Source organism: Ostrinia furnacalis, unplaced genomic scaffold (assembly GCF_004193835.3).
Source record: "Ostrinia furnacalis isolate ACB-3 unplaced genomic scaffold, ASM419383v2 OfSCF6633, whole genome shotgun sequence".
Lineage (NCBI taxonomy): Eukaryota > Metazoa > Arthropoda > Insecta > Lepidoptera > Crambidae > Ostrinia > Ostrinia furnacalis.
In genome coordinates this window covers 74,744-89,290 of record NW_021136872.1, presented here as the reverse complement: position 1 = coordinate 89,290, position 14,547 = coordinate 74,744, and the positions used below count along the sequence as shown (strand labels likewise).

The 14,547-nt window shown below is 37.6% G+C and overlaps 1 protein-coding gene across 1 annotated transcript; it reads right to left on the bottom strand.

Moving 5' to 3' along the window:
- Nucleotides 1–8,388: 8,388 nt before the first annotated feature.
- LOC114362580 (28 kDa heat- and acid-stable phosphoprotein) lies at nucleotides 8,389–11,449 on the bottom strand. The gene is made up of 6 exons (XM_028318032.1): nucleotides 11,276–11,449; nucleotides 10,947–11,037; nucleotides 10,589–10,688; nucleotides 10,088–10,218; nucleotides 9,251–9,436; nucleotides 8,389–8,485 (listed from the first exon to the last, which is right to left on the bottom strand). The coding sequence occupies exons 1-6, from the start codon at nucleotides 11,283–11,285 to the stop codon at nucleotides 8,482–8,484; spliced, it is 522 nt and encodes a 173-aa protein (XP_028173833.1). The 5' UTR covers nucleotides 11,286–11,449; the 3' UTR covers nucleotides 8,389–8,481.
- Between the last annotated feature and the right edge of the window lie 3,098 nt (nucleotides 11,450–14,547).

Below are 14,547 nucleotides of genomic sequence, written 5' to 3'. Positions count from 1 at the left end.
TTCGGATTTTGCTTTCACACGTTGATCCTTACACATCTCCGCTTCTTTTGACACTTTTCCTGAGATTTTACACCTTCAGAAGCAGCACAAATCGTTGCACTATTGCAAGAAGGGCTCAGCCAGCGGGCTGTCGCACGTCAGCTCCACATAAGCCAGTCCTGGGTTTCTAAAGTTTTAAGACGCTTTCGGGAGACTGATGGCTTTATCCCGAGACCAAGTTCTGAACAGCGCCGGTGCACATCGCAGAGGGATGACCGTTTTTTCATGTCAAACTCTCTATGAAATCGTTATTTGACTGATATCGACGTCCAGCAAGAGCTCAGAAATGTTCTTAGGATAGCTGTTAGCGAGTGGACAGTTCGTCTAAGATATGAGCAATAGAATTTGACTCCAAAAAGGTCTGCCACAGGCTCGAAACTGACGGCAGGTCACCGACTAGCACGCTTTCAATTAGCTCGCACTTATTTTGATGGGAAGGCGAGTAATGGAGGCGAGTTTTGTTTTCCGATGAATGCAGACTGTGTTTGCAGTGCAGCAGTCGAAGAGGTCGGGTCTATAGGTGGCCTGGGGAGAGATTTGTGCAGTGCTGGTTCGCTGAAACAGTGGCTTATAGGGGTGGCTTGCTCGACTTCCCATCGAGATGTGTACGAGCAAATTGAAAGCGTGCTTATCAGTGACCGGCCGTCAGTTTCGAGCCCGTGGCAGGCCTTTTTGGAGTTAAATTATATTGCTTATATCTTAGACAAACTGTCCACTTGCTAACAGCTATCCTACGAACATTTCTGAGCTCTTGCTGGACGTCGATACCAGTCAAAAGATGATTTTATAGAGAGGTTGTCATGAAAAAACGGTCATCCCTCTGCGATGTGCACCGCCGCTGTTCAGAACTTGGTCTCGGGATAAAGCCACCAGTCTCCCGAAAGCGTCTTAAAACTTTCGAAACCCAGGACTGGCTTATGTGGAGCTGACGTGCGACAGCCCGCTGGCTGAGCTCTTCTTGCAATAATGCAACGATTTGTGCTGCTTCTGAAGGTGTAGAATCCCAGGAAAAGTGTCAAAAGAAGCGGAGATGTGTAAGTATCAACGTGTGAAAGCAAAATCGGAAAATACGTGCTTTTGTAGGGGGTAAATAGGCCGCAACTCGCGACGTATCAAAAAGTTGATACATGTCTTTTTCCTTACTTCTTCACATCAGCCGGGATATCTTTTTAAATACTGATGTGATTTAAATGAATTTGGTATCAATTTAAAGTTAAAAGTTTAATCTTTATAATGGTGTCACTGTTTTTGTTACTAACAAATTTGTTAGTACACAAGATCGCGTGGAAACAACATCATGTAAGTGATTCCATACTTTTGCTCGCGAGTGTAGTTTTTGCGTGAAAGAGTAACAAACATCCAGACATCATGACATCCAGACATCCAAACATTCGCATTTATAATATTAAGTAGGATATTAGTAGGACTATCTACATCATTATGTCTGCAATATTATTGAACCAAGGTAGGTTCATACTTGAATATTTTTCACAATGCATGACTCAGGTGCAAGTTACAAACTTCCCTAAATAAAATTCCGCCCAAATGCACCGCCCAACCGCCCGCCCGCGCACCTACACCTGAAATTAGCATAGTTTAACGTACCGCGCTGCAGAGGGCGCCCTAATGAGACTTTACGGCCTCTACGGATGCTCCCGGCATCGGATATTTGAGCACGTAGTTACCTAAATTCAGGTACGGGAATGTGGGAATTTATTACATATTAAAATAAATCGTTTGTTATCAGCATTGCGGGGAATTTGCAGGGAGTCCTCATTAAAGTGTTTTAAGCTTTTACTACACGCTGGCGTGGAGTGGAGGTCGTTTACCGGAAAACGCAGCGTGTGACGTCCACCTACAAGGTGGAACCGACGACATCGTAAAGGTAGCAGGAAGGCGCTGGACGCAGGCCGCTACCAACCGGGCAACATGGAAAGCATTGGGGGAGGCCTATGTTTAGCAGTGTACGTCCTATGGCTGAGATGATGATGATGATGATGACACGCTGGCACGTCATTTTTATGACATTCAGATAAAAGCTATAAAATTTTGAACAAAATCTGTAACATTTAGGCAACATACACACACACGTTTTGTTAATCCTTCTCATATACGAAACCTTGTTTACCACCCACGCTACCTAATTAGTAAACAGGCTGATGTTCAGTTAGCTAATATTTGCTACCTAATCCATATTGTTATTATGTTGTTCGGGAAATTAACAAAGTTACAGTTTGTTTCAAATAATTCTCAATTAATGTGCTGTCTGAACTGCTTAAAGTCTATTTTTGTTTTTAGCGAAAAATCTGTTTTAAGTTTTTTATCTTATCTACTAATTTAAAAATTGAGCTATCAGTTAAAATTACCTATGCTATTTTTAGAGACGTTATTGTCTGATTATAAGTAAGTATTGTGTTAACTATGTAAATAAATAAGATAGTACAGCTTATGAATGTACAGACTCCACTACTATCACCTTTCTACGACTATCAGTACACAAAACGAATATGTACCTATTATTATCATTATTAAACAGAATACCTAAACGCTATGAGGCAGGTACTTTTCATATTTAAATGCAAACCAGCAATTTGCCACAACCATCCCGTAGTTTGGAGAACTAGGTAACATTTCGTATCTCATACAGAGGCAGAAATAACAACATACAAAGCTAATGTCTCGCCTGGCCGATATCTATAACGAACATTTTAGTAATATAGACATATTAGCAAACAATAAGAACGCCTTTAGGAAGCTAGTTTTTGAGCAATTGTACTCAATTGACTAGTATCATTTGTAATTTTTTTTTTTTTAATTTCTAATATTGTAGCTTTATCTTCAAATTTTTTATTTTTTTAATATTGTAGCCTTTGCTATCTTCATAATCTGATGTATAAAATAATATTACCTTCCACTCTCATCGTAATTTACTCGTTTATATAATATGTGGATGACGTGGTTGGTTTCACAATTGTAATCCTAGTAAGTAAGTAATATTATTTATAGTTATACATATTGTGAAGCTGTTTGTCTTCCCAAATAAATGAAAAAAAATGTGGCACTATCTAAATCTGCCACGAATAGTTGCCGAGATAAGTAAAATGGCCGCTTAGCTTGACCGCATCTGCGCTATGAATATGAAATTCGAACAGAAGTTTTAAGCATATTCACGATGCGACCGTGCTCTTCCAAAACGATAATTCCACTTGAATATGTTCTGAACTACGTGTCATCCGATTTATAAGCTTGGGAAATAGAAGTCAGCCTTCTAGATATAAACAGGATTTACGTATTTAGGTAAAAGCAGGTGTATGAGGTACTTTTTTTTCTTAGATCTGGGGGCACGGCAGTGCCCCCACCAAGTCGAGCAAAAAAGCGGCACGGCCGTACCATCCTTTTCTCGAAGCAATTCAGGCCATTTTCGACCGCCTGTAACTTCGTTGTGGATAAAACTAGAAGGCTGAATTTTCATTAGCTATGCAGGCATTGTAAAGACACGGTATATTTAAAATTTCATTCAATTTGAACCAGTAGTTTAATAATTATAACGGGTCAAAGTTACTTAATTTTGTCACTCACTGACTCACTGACTCACTGACTGACTCACCGATCATCAAAATTCTAAGGCACTTCTAGCAGACCTAGAAGCTTCAAATTTGGAATATAAGTAGTGTTTGGTGTATGAATCAAGGAAAAACTAAAATATTTGGGGGCACGGTAGTGCAACCGCCAAGTCGAGTAAAATTTTTCAATTTCGGTCCAGTTTTCTAGATACATAACTGCTGTCTACAAAATACAAAAAGAAATGAGATCCCATCAAAAACAATACTTGTCAAAAAAACCAAGTCTCGCAACTCAGTTGTTCTACGGTAAAAAGTTGTGAGATCCATGTAATACCAAGTCCAGGCCAGGAAATCTTTAACGTTTTACATAAATATATTGACTTGGCCATCGCATGAAAACACGTGTAAATTAAATTATTTAGTGCGATGGCCAAGTCAATAATTTATGTAAAACGTTAAAGATTTCCTGGCCTGGACTTGGTATTACATGGATCTCACAACTTTTTACCGTAGAACAACTGAGTTGCGAGACTTGGTTTTTTTGACATTATATTGACTGTACAAATAGCGAACTTGATGGCATGTGGCATTTTCTCAAAGTCAACATGTGGGCATTTTATCAGCATTGGGTCAGAGACATAATCATGATATACGCCCGTATTCACAAACGATGCCTGCATAGGTAAGTGAAGCAGCAAATGGATCGCATAGCGTTGAATAGAGCTCTGTGATTGGTTCATATGTCACCCTGTGCGTCCACGCGCACTGTGAGACCTCATAGTAATGTTTGTGAATACGGGCGAGAGAGTCATCATCATTGCCTTAGAGAGAATTAAATCGTTAATGTTAATGGGGGAGGCCGTGTTCAGCAGTGGACGTCCTATGGCTGAAATGATATTGAGGTATGAGGTTCATTTATAAGGAAAATAATATAACTCTTTCAGATGTTGTATTGTAAGCTGAAGATAGTAAACACACACAATTGGATAAGAATCTGCATTTTAGCCTACATGCCGCTAAGTATAGTTCGCAAATTTCAACGCTACGCGATAAAATCGCTCGCCGTCAGCCGTCCTATTTGGACTACCCTTATCACGGGCAATTTGAGCCTAACTTGTCCGCACAAAAATTCAATGCCTGCTGTTTGGCGTTATCGCAAACACTTTGGGGACAATATTGCGTGATAGTGTTTCCCGGAAGATTTAAAATTTAGACGAAACAAATACATTAGGATTTAGGGTGTAGGAGTTACCAAAAACTTTAGCAGTGAGGTAACATTTCAGCAGGCACATTTTCACGAGTTTAAAACTTTCAAAAAACCTCATAAGTATTTCAAACAGTTTTTTTCTGGAATTAATAACAATGATTCATTTAGATTTGTAAGGAGTCAGATCAGCGCCTATCGCAGAATGTAAGCAATTTTTTAATATTAAAAGACTGTTGCTATTGAGATATTAAAAGATGTTTACCTACGTTGCATGGATTTCTTGTGAAGATTTGTTAGTTTCATTCGAATAGTCCTAGACTTTAATTAAACGTTTTTTCCCTTTACAAATTAAAATAGATTTGAAAAATATAAGTAACTGTTCGAGCGACCTTTTTCACATTATAAATTATGTTGTCTGTGTGTGTAATGTAATAATTATGTTAAAAAATACATCAACTTCGTAAACATTCGTAAAAATACCTTTTTTAGGGTTCCGTAGTCCTGACAAGGACCCCATATAGTTTCGATATGTCTGTCTGTCAGTTGGAGGTTTTGCTTGGAAACTATTGGCACTAGGGGGAGCTGTAATTTTGTGGAGGTATGCACAATAAGCATTTCTAGTAAAACTACTAAAAGCAAAAAATGGAAGGTTATCAAAAAATCTTGCTAAAATGGATAATTATTTTAAGTAAATCGGGAAGGAACAATTTTTTTTTTTTTTTGCGCTCATCTGCAATCAGTCCCAAACTATAAGCAGATTTGTTCCATGCAGTTTTAAAATGTTGAAGGAGCTCCCCAGCAGGATACTCCTCATTCACCATCTGTCACCAAGTATATCGTGGCGCTTCAGTCGTTTAGTGTAGCTGATGGTTGCCAACGCAGTAGCCAACTGATTTGGGTGATTTTCCAGTCGCGTTTTATATTTATTCCCTGTCAGCTTTAGCTCCTCCCTAACAGTTCTCATGCTCAGAGCTTCGTGGATTTCAGTGTTGGTAATGAACCATGGTGCATTTGAGATGGTTCTTAGGATGCCATTCTGCAGTCTCTGCACTATGTTTATGTTAGAGTCACTAGCACTTCCCCACAGCTGTGCGCCGTACATCCATATTGGTTTCAGGATCACTTTGTATATCAACAGTTTGTTGTCGATCGACAGTTTGGAGTTACGTGCCATTAGCCAGTAGATATTCCTAAACCGTATATTCAGCTCGTCTCTTTTTGTTTTGATGTGTTTTTTCCAGGTCAGCCTTTTGTCCAGATGCATACCGAGGTATCGAACAGATTCACTCTGTGGCAATACATTGCCTCCCATTTTCACTGGAGCGCAGCTTCCCCTCCTTAATGTGAACGTGACATGCACGGATTTAGTTGTGCTGGCTTTTATTCTCCATTTCTGGATCCATTCGTCGACTTTGTCAAGGCTATTTTGCAAGACGGCGGATGCTGCAATTGGATCCTTGCTGCTTGCTAGGATTGCAGTGTCATCAGCAAATGTAGCCGTTGTTACATCTTGTGTTTCTGGGAGGTCAGCAGTGTAGATAGTATATAATACGGGGCCAAGCACAGATCCTTGTGGAACTCCCGCCATTACATCTTTTATAACAGACAGTTCTCCGTCCTCTCTCACCTGGAAAATTCTGTTTGTGAGGTATGACTCCATCAATAGGTAAAAACTATGCGGTAGGTATGTTTTTATTTTGTAGAGGAGGCCTCTATGCCACACTTTATCAAAGGCTGCCTGGATATCCAAGAATACAGCGGAGCAGTATTCCTTTTTTTCGAAGGACTGTCTTATTCTATCACACACCCGATGCACCTGTTCTACCGTAGAGTGCTGCTGTCTAAAACCAAACTGGTGTTGAGGTATTGTTAGGTTTTCATTAAGTATGGGTGATATTCTGCTCAAGAGGATCCTCTCAAACACTTTAGACAGCACAGGCAAGAGGCTTATGGGTCTGTACGACGAGGGGGGGAAGGAACAATATAAAACAAAGTAATTTCGTTTACCATTTTTATTTGTACAGATACACAATTGCATTATAAAAAGTCCAGTGAGGCTAACAATAGACTAAGCAATAAATTCATTGGAAATTTTCATAGCTAAGTCCATTAATAAAGGTAAAACATACTCATGTAATCAAACATGTATTTTAACTAAATTGACTAATATTGCTCAATTTTCCAATATAAATAGTAGAATACTATGGAAAAATATAAATAACAATTCAAAGTTCTCATTATTTATTCTTTTATATCTTTACATGTATTTTACAAGGAAAATGTTAAAATAGACGATATTTTATTGCATACCCTCATTTACAAATGGCCCATATAAATTGCATTAGTATGAAAGTATAATAATTGTTAATTGAACTTACGAAAACAACAAAAAATAGTATTTATTTAGTCTACGTAATACGCCTACCTAGATTATAACCGGGTTCTATAATCAACAATTATTTCTGAAGTTTTAATCATGGGTTTCAATAGTGCTTGGTCAAATACAAAAAAAACTTGATTTTAACCGTGTATCTGTCCCTGTCTACCTTCAAATTAGAACGGGACATCCTATTATAATTACTCAGAATGTTACAAATAGCATACCGTTCTTATAATAGAAAGGGATAGAGAGACGATCCTTTGAATACAGAAACCGGCCATTAGTCAAAAGTATTTGTAGGTTATGGTTTACTAACAATTCTTACTTCGTAAAAAATGGCGCTAATATCGGTAGGTAAAAATTACGCATGCTAACGCAGTAGACTCTCAAACACAATGCGTTTATTATTATATTTAACAAGTAATATTATGTTGAGTTTATTTGTATTTAAGCCCATTAAGGTCTATTACACTCGCATGTATTAAGAAGGTAATAACAATTCCTTAAAGATTGCAAAAACAAACAGAGATCTTATAAACGCCTTTGTATTAAAAATTACCTACTTTAATACGCAACAAGTACACGTTATGAGTACATAAGGACCTTCTGGATATTATACTCACTCATATTTTAATGTAACAGACTTGATTTAGGTTCCAAATAGTCAACAACGTTTGGACTACAATGTATAAAGTTGTCGTATTAAGTGCTTGTCAATTTTTTTACCACACGGTAAGCATTGCTGCCCTCTTACAAATTTAATATACTTTATAAAGTTTATTTAAACATCACAAAATATATTTCAAGATGTAATGCATCAATTTAATTTACTTACATTATAAAATATTCCCGTAAGAGGACAAAAATCAAACATCGACGCTAGGAAAGCTTTACAAAATCAAAATTTTATATAACACTAGCTGACCCGGCGAACTTCGTACCGCCTTAGCGTAGAGATTTTCTTAATATTTTTTTCCGTAAGAACCATCCTTGGACTTCCACAAACATTTAAAAAAAAGAATTATCGAAATTGGTTCAGCCGTTCACACGTGATGCCGTGACAACGCGAAACGGGTTTCATTTTTATATATATAGATACAGGTATTTTATTATGCGTACTTTATTAATTACTAACAATGACATGTAATTCCTTAGTTTGGGACATAATAGTTAGACACGATTTATTTTAATTTTTAGTGGGGGTTGAGGGCGATTTTGAAAGCTTAACCTAGCTGAGATTATGGGCATAAAACAGCGAGTGGTGAAACATTCTCATGGGAGCTCATATTTATCTACCTGAAATAAAGAAATAAAAATAATTAATTGCATTATTAAAACTATTTAATTATAGTGACTGTCAAAATTGTTGTTTACATTTACTTGTTCCTAGTATTTTATGTATTTTTTATTTTAATTGAAAAATACAGTTTATAGTTTATTACAGATTGTACAAGAAATGAGTTTTATTTATTGTCATTTTATTTTAATTAATTGTTAACACCTCACATTCTGCATTTGTATTTTTTATTTTCTTTCACAAATTTTTTTCTTTCAATTTGGTCAGATTAAAGACTAGACAAAACAATTACAGGTAATATTATTTACTTATTTAAAAAAGCCCAGGCAAGCCTTCATCCCAGGGCCCCGGGGATTCAAGGGGCCCCCAGCTAAGTCAAGTCAAAGTCAAAAATAGATGATAATGCATAGTTTAGTGGGCCCCTAAGTAGTATTAGCCCAGGGCCCCCTAAACACATGGTCTGGTCCTGCCTGAACTAGCGATTTGCGTACCTTACTACTCCGTCTTGCCCTGTCTAGTGGTGTATAGAATACATAATTGCAATAGTTCTTGAGTGGCGAGCACGAGCCGGAAGACGTAGTGTGGGTAGGCCCTCCCACTAGGTGGACCGACGATCTGGTAAAGGTCGCGGGAGGAGCCTGGATGCGAGCGGCGCAGGACCGGTCTTTGTGGAAATCCTTGGGGGAGGCCTTTGTTCAGCAGTGGACGTCTTTCGGCTGAAACGAATGAACGAATAGTAAAAGTAAATTATGGGTATCACTTACCTCTTCTTAGGGACCTCCTCCTTGGCTTTCTTCTCGGCCTCTCTCCGCTTGGCAGCCTCCTCTCTCTGCTGGCGGATGATTGCCAATCGGGCCAGGTCTGCGCGGGCCTGCTCCGTCTTGCCTTCTGCGTGGGCCTTTTGATACGCTGCGGCCGCGCGTTGCCTTTCAATTTCTTCGCGTTCACGCCTGGAAGTGAGATATTGATTGTGTTAAAACTTGATAGTAGCATAAACGATATTAAAAAAGTTGCCACAGACTAGCGGCCGCCAGCGACTTCGTACACGTGGATCCCATTTTACCCCCTTAGAGGTTGAATTTAGCAAAATCCCGTCTTAGTGAGCACCTACTTTCTAAAAGGAACCCCCATGCAAAATTTGACACTTGTAGTTTCTGAGATTTCGTGATGAGTGAGTGAGTCAGTCAGTCAACCAATCAGTGAACTTTCGCTTTTATAAATTTAGATGATATAATAATAAGTACACCACAACAAGAACAAAAAAAGAAACAGACACTACAATTTAGGTGGTCTTATCTCTTCTATCTATCTGATCTCTTCCAGACAACCTATGGAGAGGACAGCTGCATAAAACAAGTATGAAGAGGAAGGCGGTGTGAAGGTGTGAGAAAGTTGGAGCAAACAAGTTTTTAAATTAACCAATAATCTCATTATCATCATTTCAGCCACAAAACATCCACCACTGAACATAGGCCTCTCCCAATGATTTCCATATCGCCCAGTTGGTAGCTGTCTGCATCCAGCGCTTTCCTGCTACCTTTATGAGGTAGTCGGTCTATTTACCAATTATTTTATTATTAATTTATCTTAAAATTTCTTACCTAGATAATTGAGGTTTCTCTCCTTCTCCTAAGCTAGTATTCAAATTAGATAATTTCTTATTTTTCTTTACTACTCGGTTTGGATTTTCTACTTCAATAAGCCCAGAGACTCCTTTTGCTTTAGTAGGATGCTGAAAAAATAAATTTTATTATTAAACAACAAAGTTATGTAGGCATTTTCAATTTAAACAATTATTTAATATTTTTGGGAAATTATTATCCAATGTAAGTAATCTTTTAGACTGAATGTACTGAATGGACTTCAGACATGCAAATCAAATTACCTTTTTACAATGACGATAACATTTCAACAGACAGTTTATCTTAGTTTTTTAATACAATAAAAGCTCTCTAACTTAACAATTGCAATTGTTACATTTTAGTTCCTCAAAAACTCAATTCTCGAAATGCTTTGTTTTAAAATATAATGTCAAAGCGTTTTCTTACAATCTCCTTCTGTTTATTACTAACACACGATGGTGCATAACGCACTAAACTTACATCCTCATCGGAGTCACTTTCATCACTACTTCCAGACCCTGATTTGTTATCTCCAGACTCTTCCTCTTCACTAGAGCTGTCTGCATGTTCTTTCCTCCATCTGGGAATTTAATCAGATCACAATTTAACAACTATTTCGCATTTGTTTTCTAATTAGAATAGAATAAAACATCATCTGTAAAAGGATGATGCAACATGACAACTTGTTCTTGTTAAAAAATTAAGTTTTACCAAATTGTTTAATGTTTCTTGATATAATTTATGTTTAAATAATATTTTCAACAATGAAATTTGTGAATCACTTTCTATTTCAGTTCTGTAGAACTCAATTGACATACATACTGAGATTATTACTAACTTTTGTTTTAGCTCTTCCTGCTTTCTCTGTTCCTCAAGTTCTTCAGGGCTAGTAAATTTACGGTTGCGACCTTTATGGTTGGTATATTTACCTGAAAACAATCAGATTGCAAACATCAATTTGTAGGTTAGAGACCAAAATAAACTGTTGTTAGTCATCAAATAATAACATTGTTAAGTATGGGAAATTACTACCTCTTCATACAACAATTTTTAAACAACGAAAACGGCAGCATTATTGCTTCAAATAGGCATAATCTTTCACCACATTCGGAGATATCATTGGACGACATTGAAAGAAAAACAAGAATTTGACTGAGATGCACTTACCACGCGGCATGATGAATTTAGCTGAAAGAACGATTAGGTTTCAGATTATGATGGTAGTTGTATTAGATTTTACTGCGTGGTTTGAGATGGAAACCAAAATCACCAAAATATTAGAAAAATAGGATAGTTTTGGCGTTGACGTCTAACAGGAAACGGATATCGGCATTTAAAAGTGTTGCTAGCGCTAAAACACCTTTCCCTTCGTCAATAAAAATGAATGTTAAACATTTTACAAAGGTATGTAATAAAATTACTTTATTAACGACAGAAAATCAAACGCTTAGCGCTTTACTCACAGCCAGTAAGTAGATTATGTGATCGACTCAGTCATTTTAGTGTTATCAAAACCAAAAGCTCGGGTAGAAGTTTATTGTTATCGCATCTTTAATCGCAGGACTACCTTAAAATAGATAAATATTGATTACGCGTAAATAAATTTCCTCAATATATATTTCTTTTTTGTATTTTTCATCAAGATGAAAAATAGAACATGATTCTTCAATAAGTACGTATACATATTTTTTCCTAGTGAACAGGGTAAAAATACTTTGCTGGCAACTCCGATGACATCATCAATGTTGTCAGACTTAAAAATATTAACAATAACCACAGATTATGGATAGAATAACGGTTAATTTAGCGTTATAAATAAAATAATATTATTATAGAATCATAAGAAAAAAAAACTAATAAATGGACGGTGCAAATTATACCCAAGCTCGTTTAATTTACACAGAGATTTGCACACACAAGTAGGTAAATCATATAAATCATGAACATAAAAATATTACAATGGTTATGGTTATGGTTTATTTTGTGTTGGGGTAATTGATTTATGTCGCCTCCTAAATTAATATTAGTTCGAAGTCTGCTATTAAAAAAAATACTTTCATGAACTTCCTGGCGGGAAAGTGAAATAAAAAGATCCGTGTTTGGAACAGATTAAAAGGAAATTAAACCGAATAATATGCCAATTATCGTACGGACAACAGCAAGTCGTTTTAATGTTGCATTTAAAGATGTGTCGTTATGGGTTTTTGAAATAACTAAACGCGACGGTTTTCGAATCACGAATAACGTTTTCAAAACTAGTTTTTTTTAAACGAAGTTATTTCCACAACTCTCAAGCAAGCGTGATAATTATAACGTTAGGTGTTTGGTTAGCTGCAAGGCATTTAGGAACTTATGACCTTCAAAATAAGACTCAAATTCAATTGAATATCTAACGTACGACGAACATTATACCTATTTCATCCACACTTCTGTTAACGTCCTATGGCTTTCTCACTCGCACACGCACTCGTTTCGTTGCGATCCTTATTAATTGGACACCATACATTACTCGCTTTACTCCTATAGGTTACAAAAAAATATGTTTAAAAATCGTCAATGTACGACGTTGTCCTCAAATCTGTACCCCCNTTAATGTGAACGTGACATGCACGGATTTAGTTGTGCTGGCTTTTATTCTCCATTTCTGGATCCATTCGTCGACTTTGTCAAGGCTATTTTGCAAGACGGCGGATGCTGCAATTGGATCCTTGCTGCTTGCTAGGATTGCAGTGTCATCAGCAAATGTAGCCGTTGTTACATCTTGTGTTTCTGGGAGGTCAGCAGTGTAGATAGTATATAATACGGGGCCAAGCACAGATCCTTGTGGAACTCCCGCCATTACATCTTTTATAACAGACAGTTCTCCGTCCTCTCTCACCTGGAAAATTCTGTTTGTGAGGTATGACTCCATCAATAGGTAAAAACTATGCGGTAGGTATGTTTTTATTTTGTAGAGGAGGCCTCTATGCCACACTTTATCAAAGGCTGCCTGGATATCCAAGAATACAGCGGAGCAGTATTCCTTTTTTTCGAAGGACTGTCTTATTCTATCACACACCCGATGCACCTGTTCTACCGTAGAGTGCTGCTGTCTAAAACCAAACTGGTGTTGAGGTATTGTTAGGTTTTCATTGAGTATGGGTGATATTCTGCTCAAGAGGATCCTCTCAAACACTTTAGACAGCACAGGCAAGAGGCTTATGGGTCTGTACGACGAGGGGTCCTCCGGGGGCTTTCCCGGTTTGTGTATCATTGTTACTATTGATACCTTCCATAATCTGGGAAAATATTGTACTCGAAGCATACCGTTAAAGAGAACGACCAGGAAAACCAATGCCTTCCTGGGGAGTTGCATGATAATTTCTTTTGTAATGAGATCGAATCCAGGGGCCTTTCTGTTTTGTAATCTGTATACGGTTCTCTTCAGTTCCCCAACTGTGACCGGTCTTGCTTATTAGGAATCAAACTCTGGATCAGAGATGATGATGTCAAGCTATATTGATTGCTTTTTGCCTACAGAAGGATAAATGAAAGTAAAGTCATAAAATGCATTTGTTTTCAACAAAGAGGCTTTTAAAAACCCTACTTTTATTTTGGGACATAAATAGGTCAGTGCTGAGAAGAAGCAGCGCAAGATATTTAGCCACCCTTGTCAGCCTCTTCTTAAATCATAAATAACTTGAAAAAATCGAACTGCCTAAGACGGGAATCTTCTTAAATCAATAGAGACATGATTAACAAGACATGTTATACTTGCGAGCTAAGCAGATAAAGTCCAGCAACACATGCCATTTACATAATTATTTACTTTATACATAGTATCCATTCATAAGGACTTACGTAGTTAGTTTTGCAGGGCAATCGAATATTGCACTTAACCTTTTGATTAGACCATTGTGCGCTATTTGATCTTCCTATTCCAACCGCTCCAGATCCCCCCAGGTAGCAGCAGCCTATCTAGGTCTCTACAGGCCTTCTGCAGCGACCCTGGTGATTGGAGAATTTGAGCCTGTTGATCTGCTACGCTTCTGCACTCCTTGTGCACGTGCTGTGGTTTTTCTTCTGCCTCCATGCATCTTCTGCACATCAGGCTGTCTGTACAGCTATACTGTGTAGGTGTTTGTTTAACATACCTGTTATTACACTTAGGACCTTGCGGATGTTGTCCCTGTTAAGTCTTATGAGTCTTTAACTTTTTCGATATAATATCCACAACTGCATCTTTTGTTTGCCTACATCTTTCACAATCTTTCCATTCTGTGTGGTGTTATTTTTCTATTTTGGAGCGCAGCCAGGTCTTGATCTGTGCTTATGGTATCGGCATTATAATTGTTCCGGACCAAATACCGTCGTGTACGATCCCCTTCTGGCCAGTTCATCTGCTGCGTCGTTGCCCAAGGAGTTACTGTGTCCTTTGATCCACTTCAGGAGTGCAGGGT

What these genes read in the sequence shown, in the direction of transcription:
- LOC114362580 (XM_028318032.1), bottom strand. An exon ending in CAGGAAGAGCTAAAACAAAA is followed by an intron (nt 10,689 to 10,946) that starts GTTAGTAATAAT and finishes TTAAATTCCCAG; the next exon opens with ATGGAGGAAAGAACATGCAG. An exon ending in GAGAAACCTCAATTATCTAG is followed by an intron (nt 9,437 to 10,087) that starts GTAAGAAATTTT and finishes TCTCACTTCCAG; the next exon opens with GCGTGAACGCGAAGAAATTG.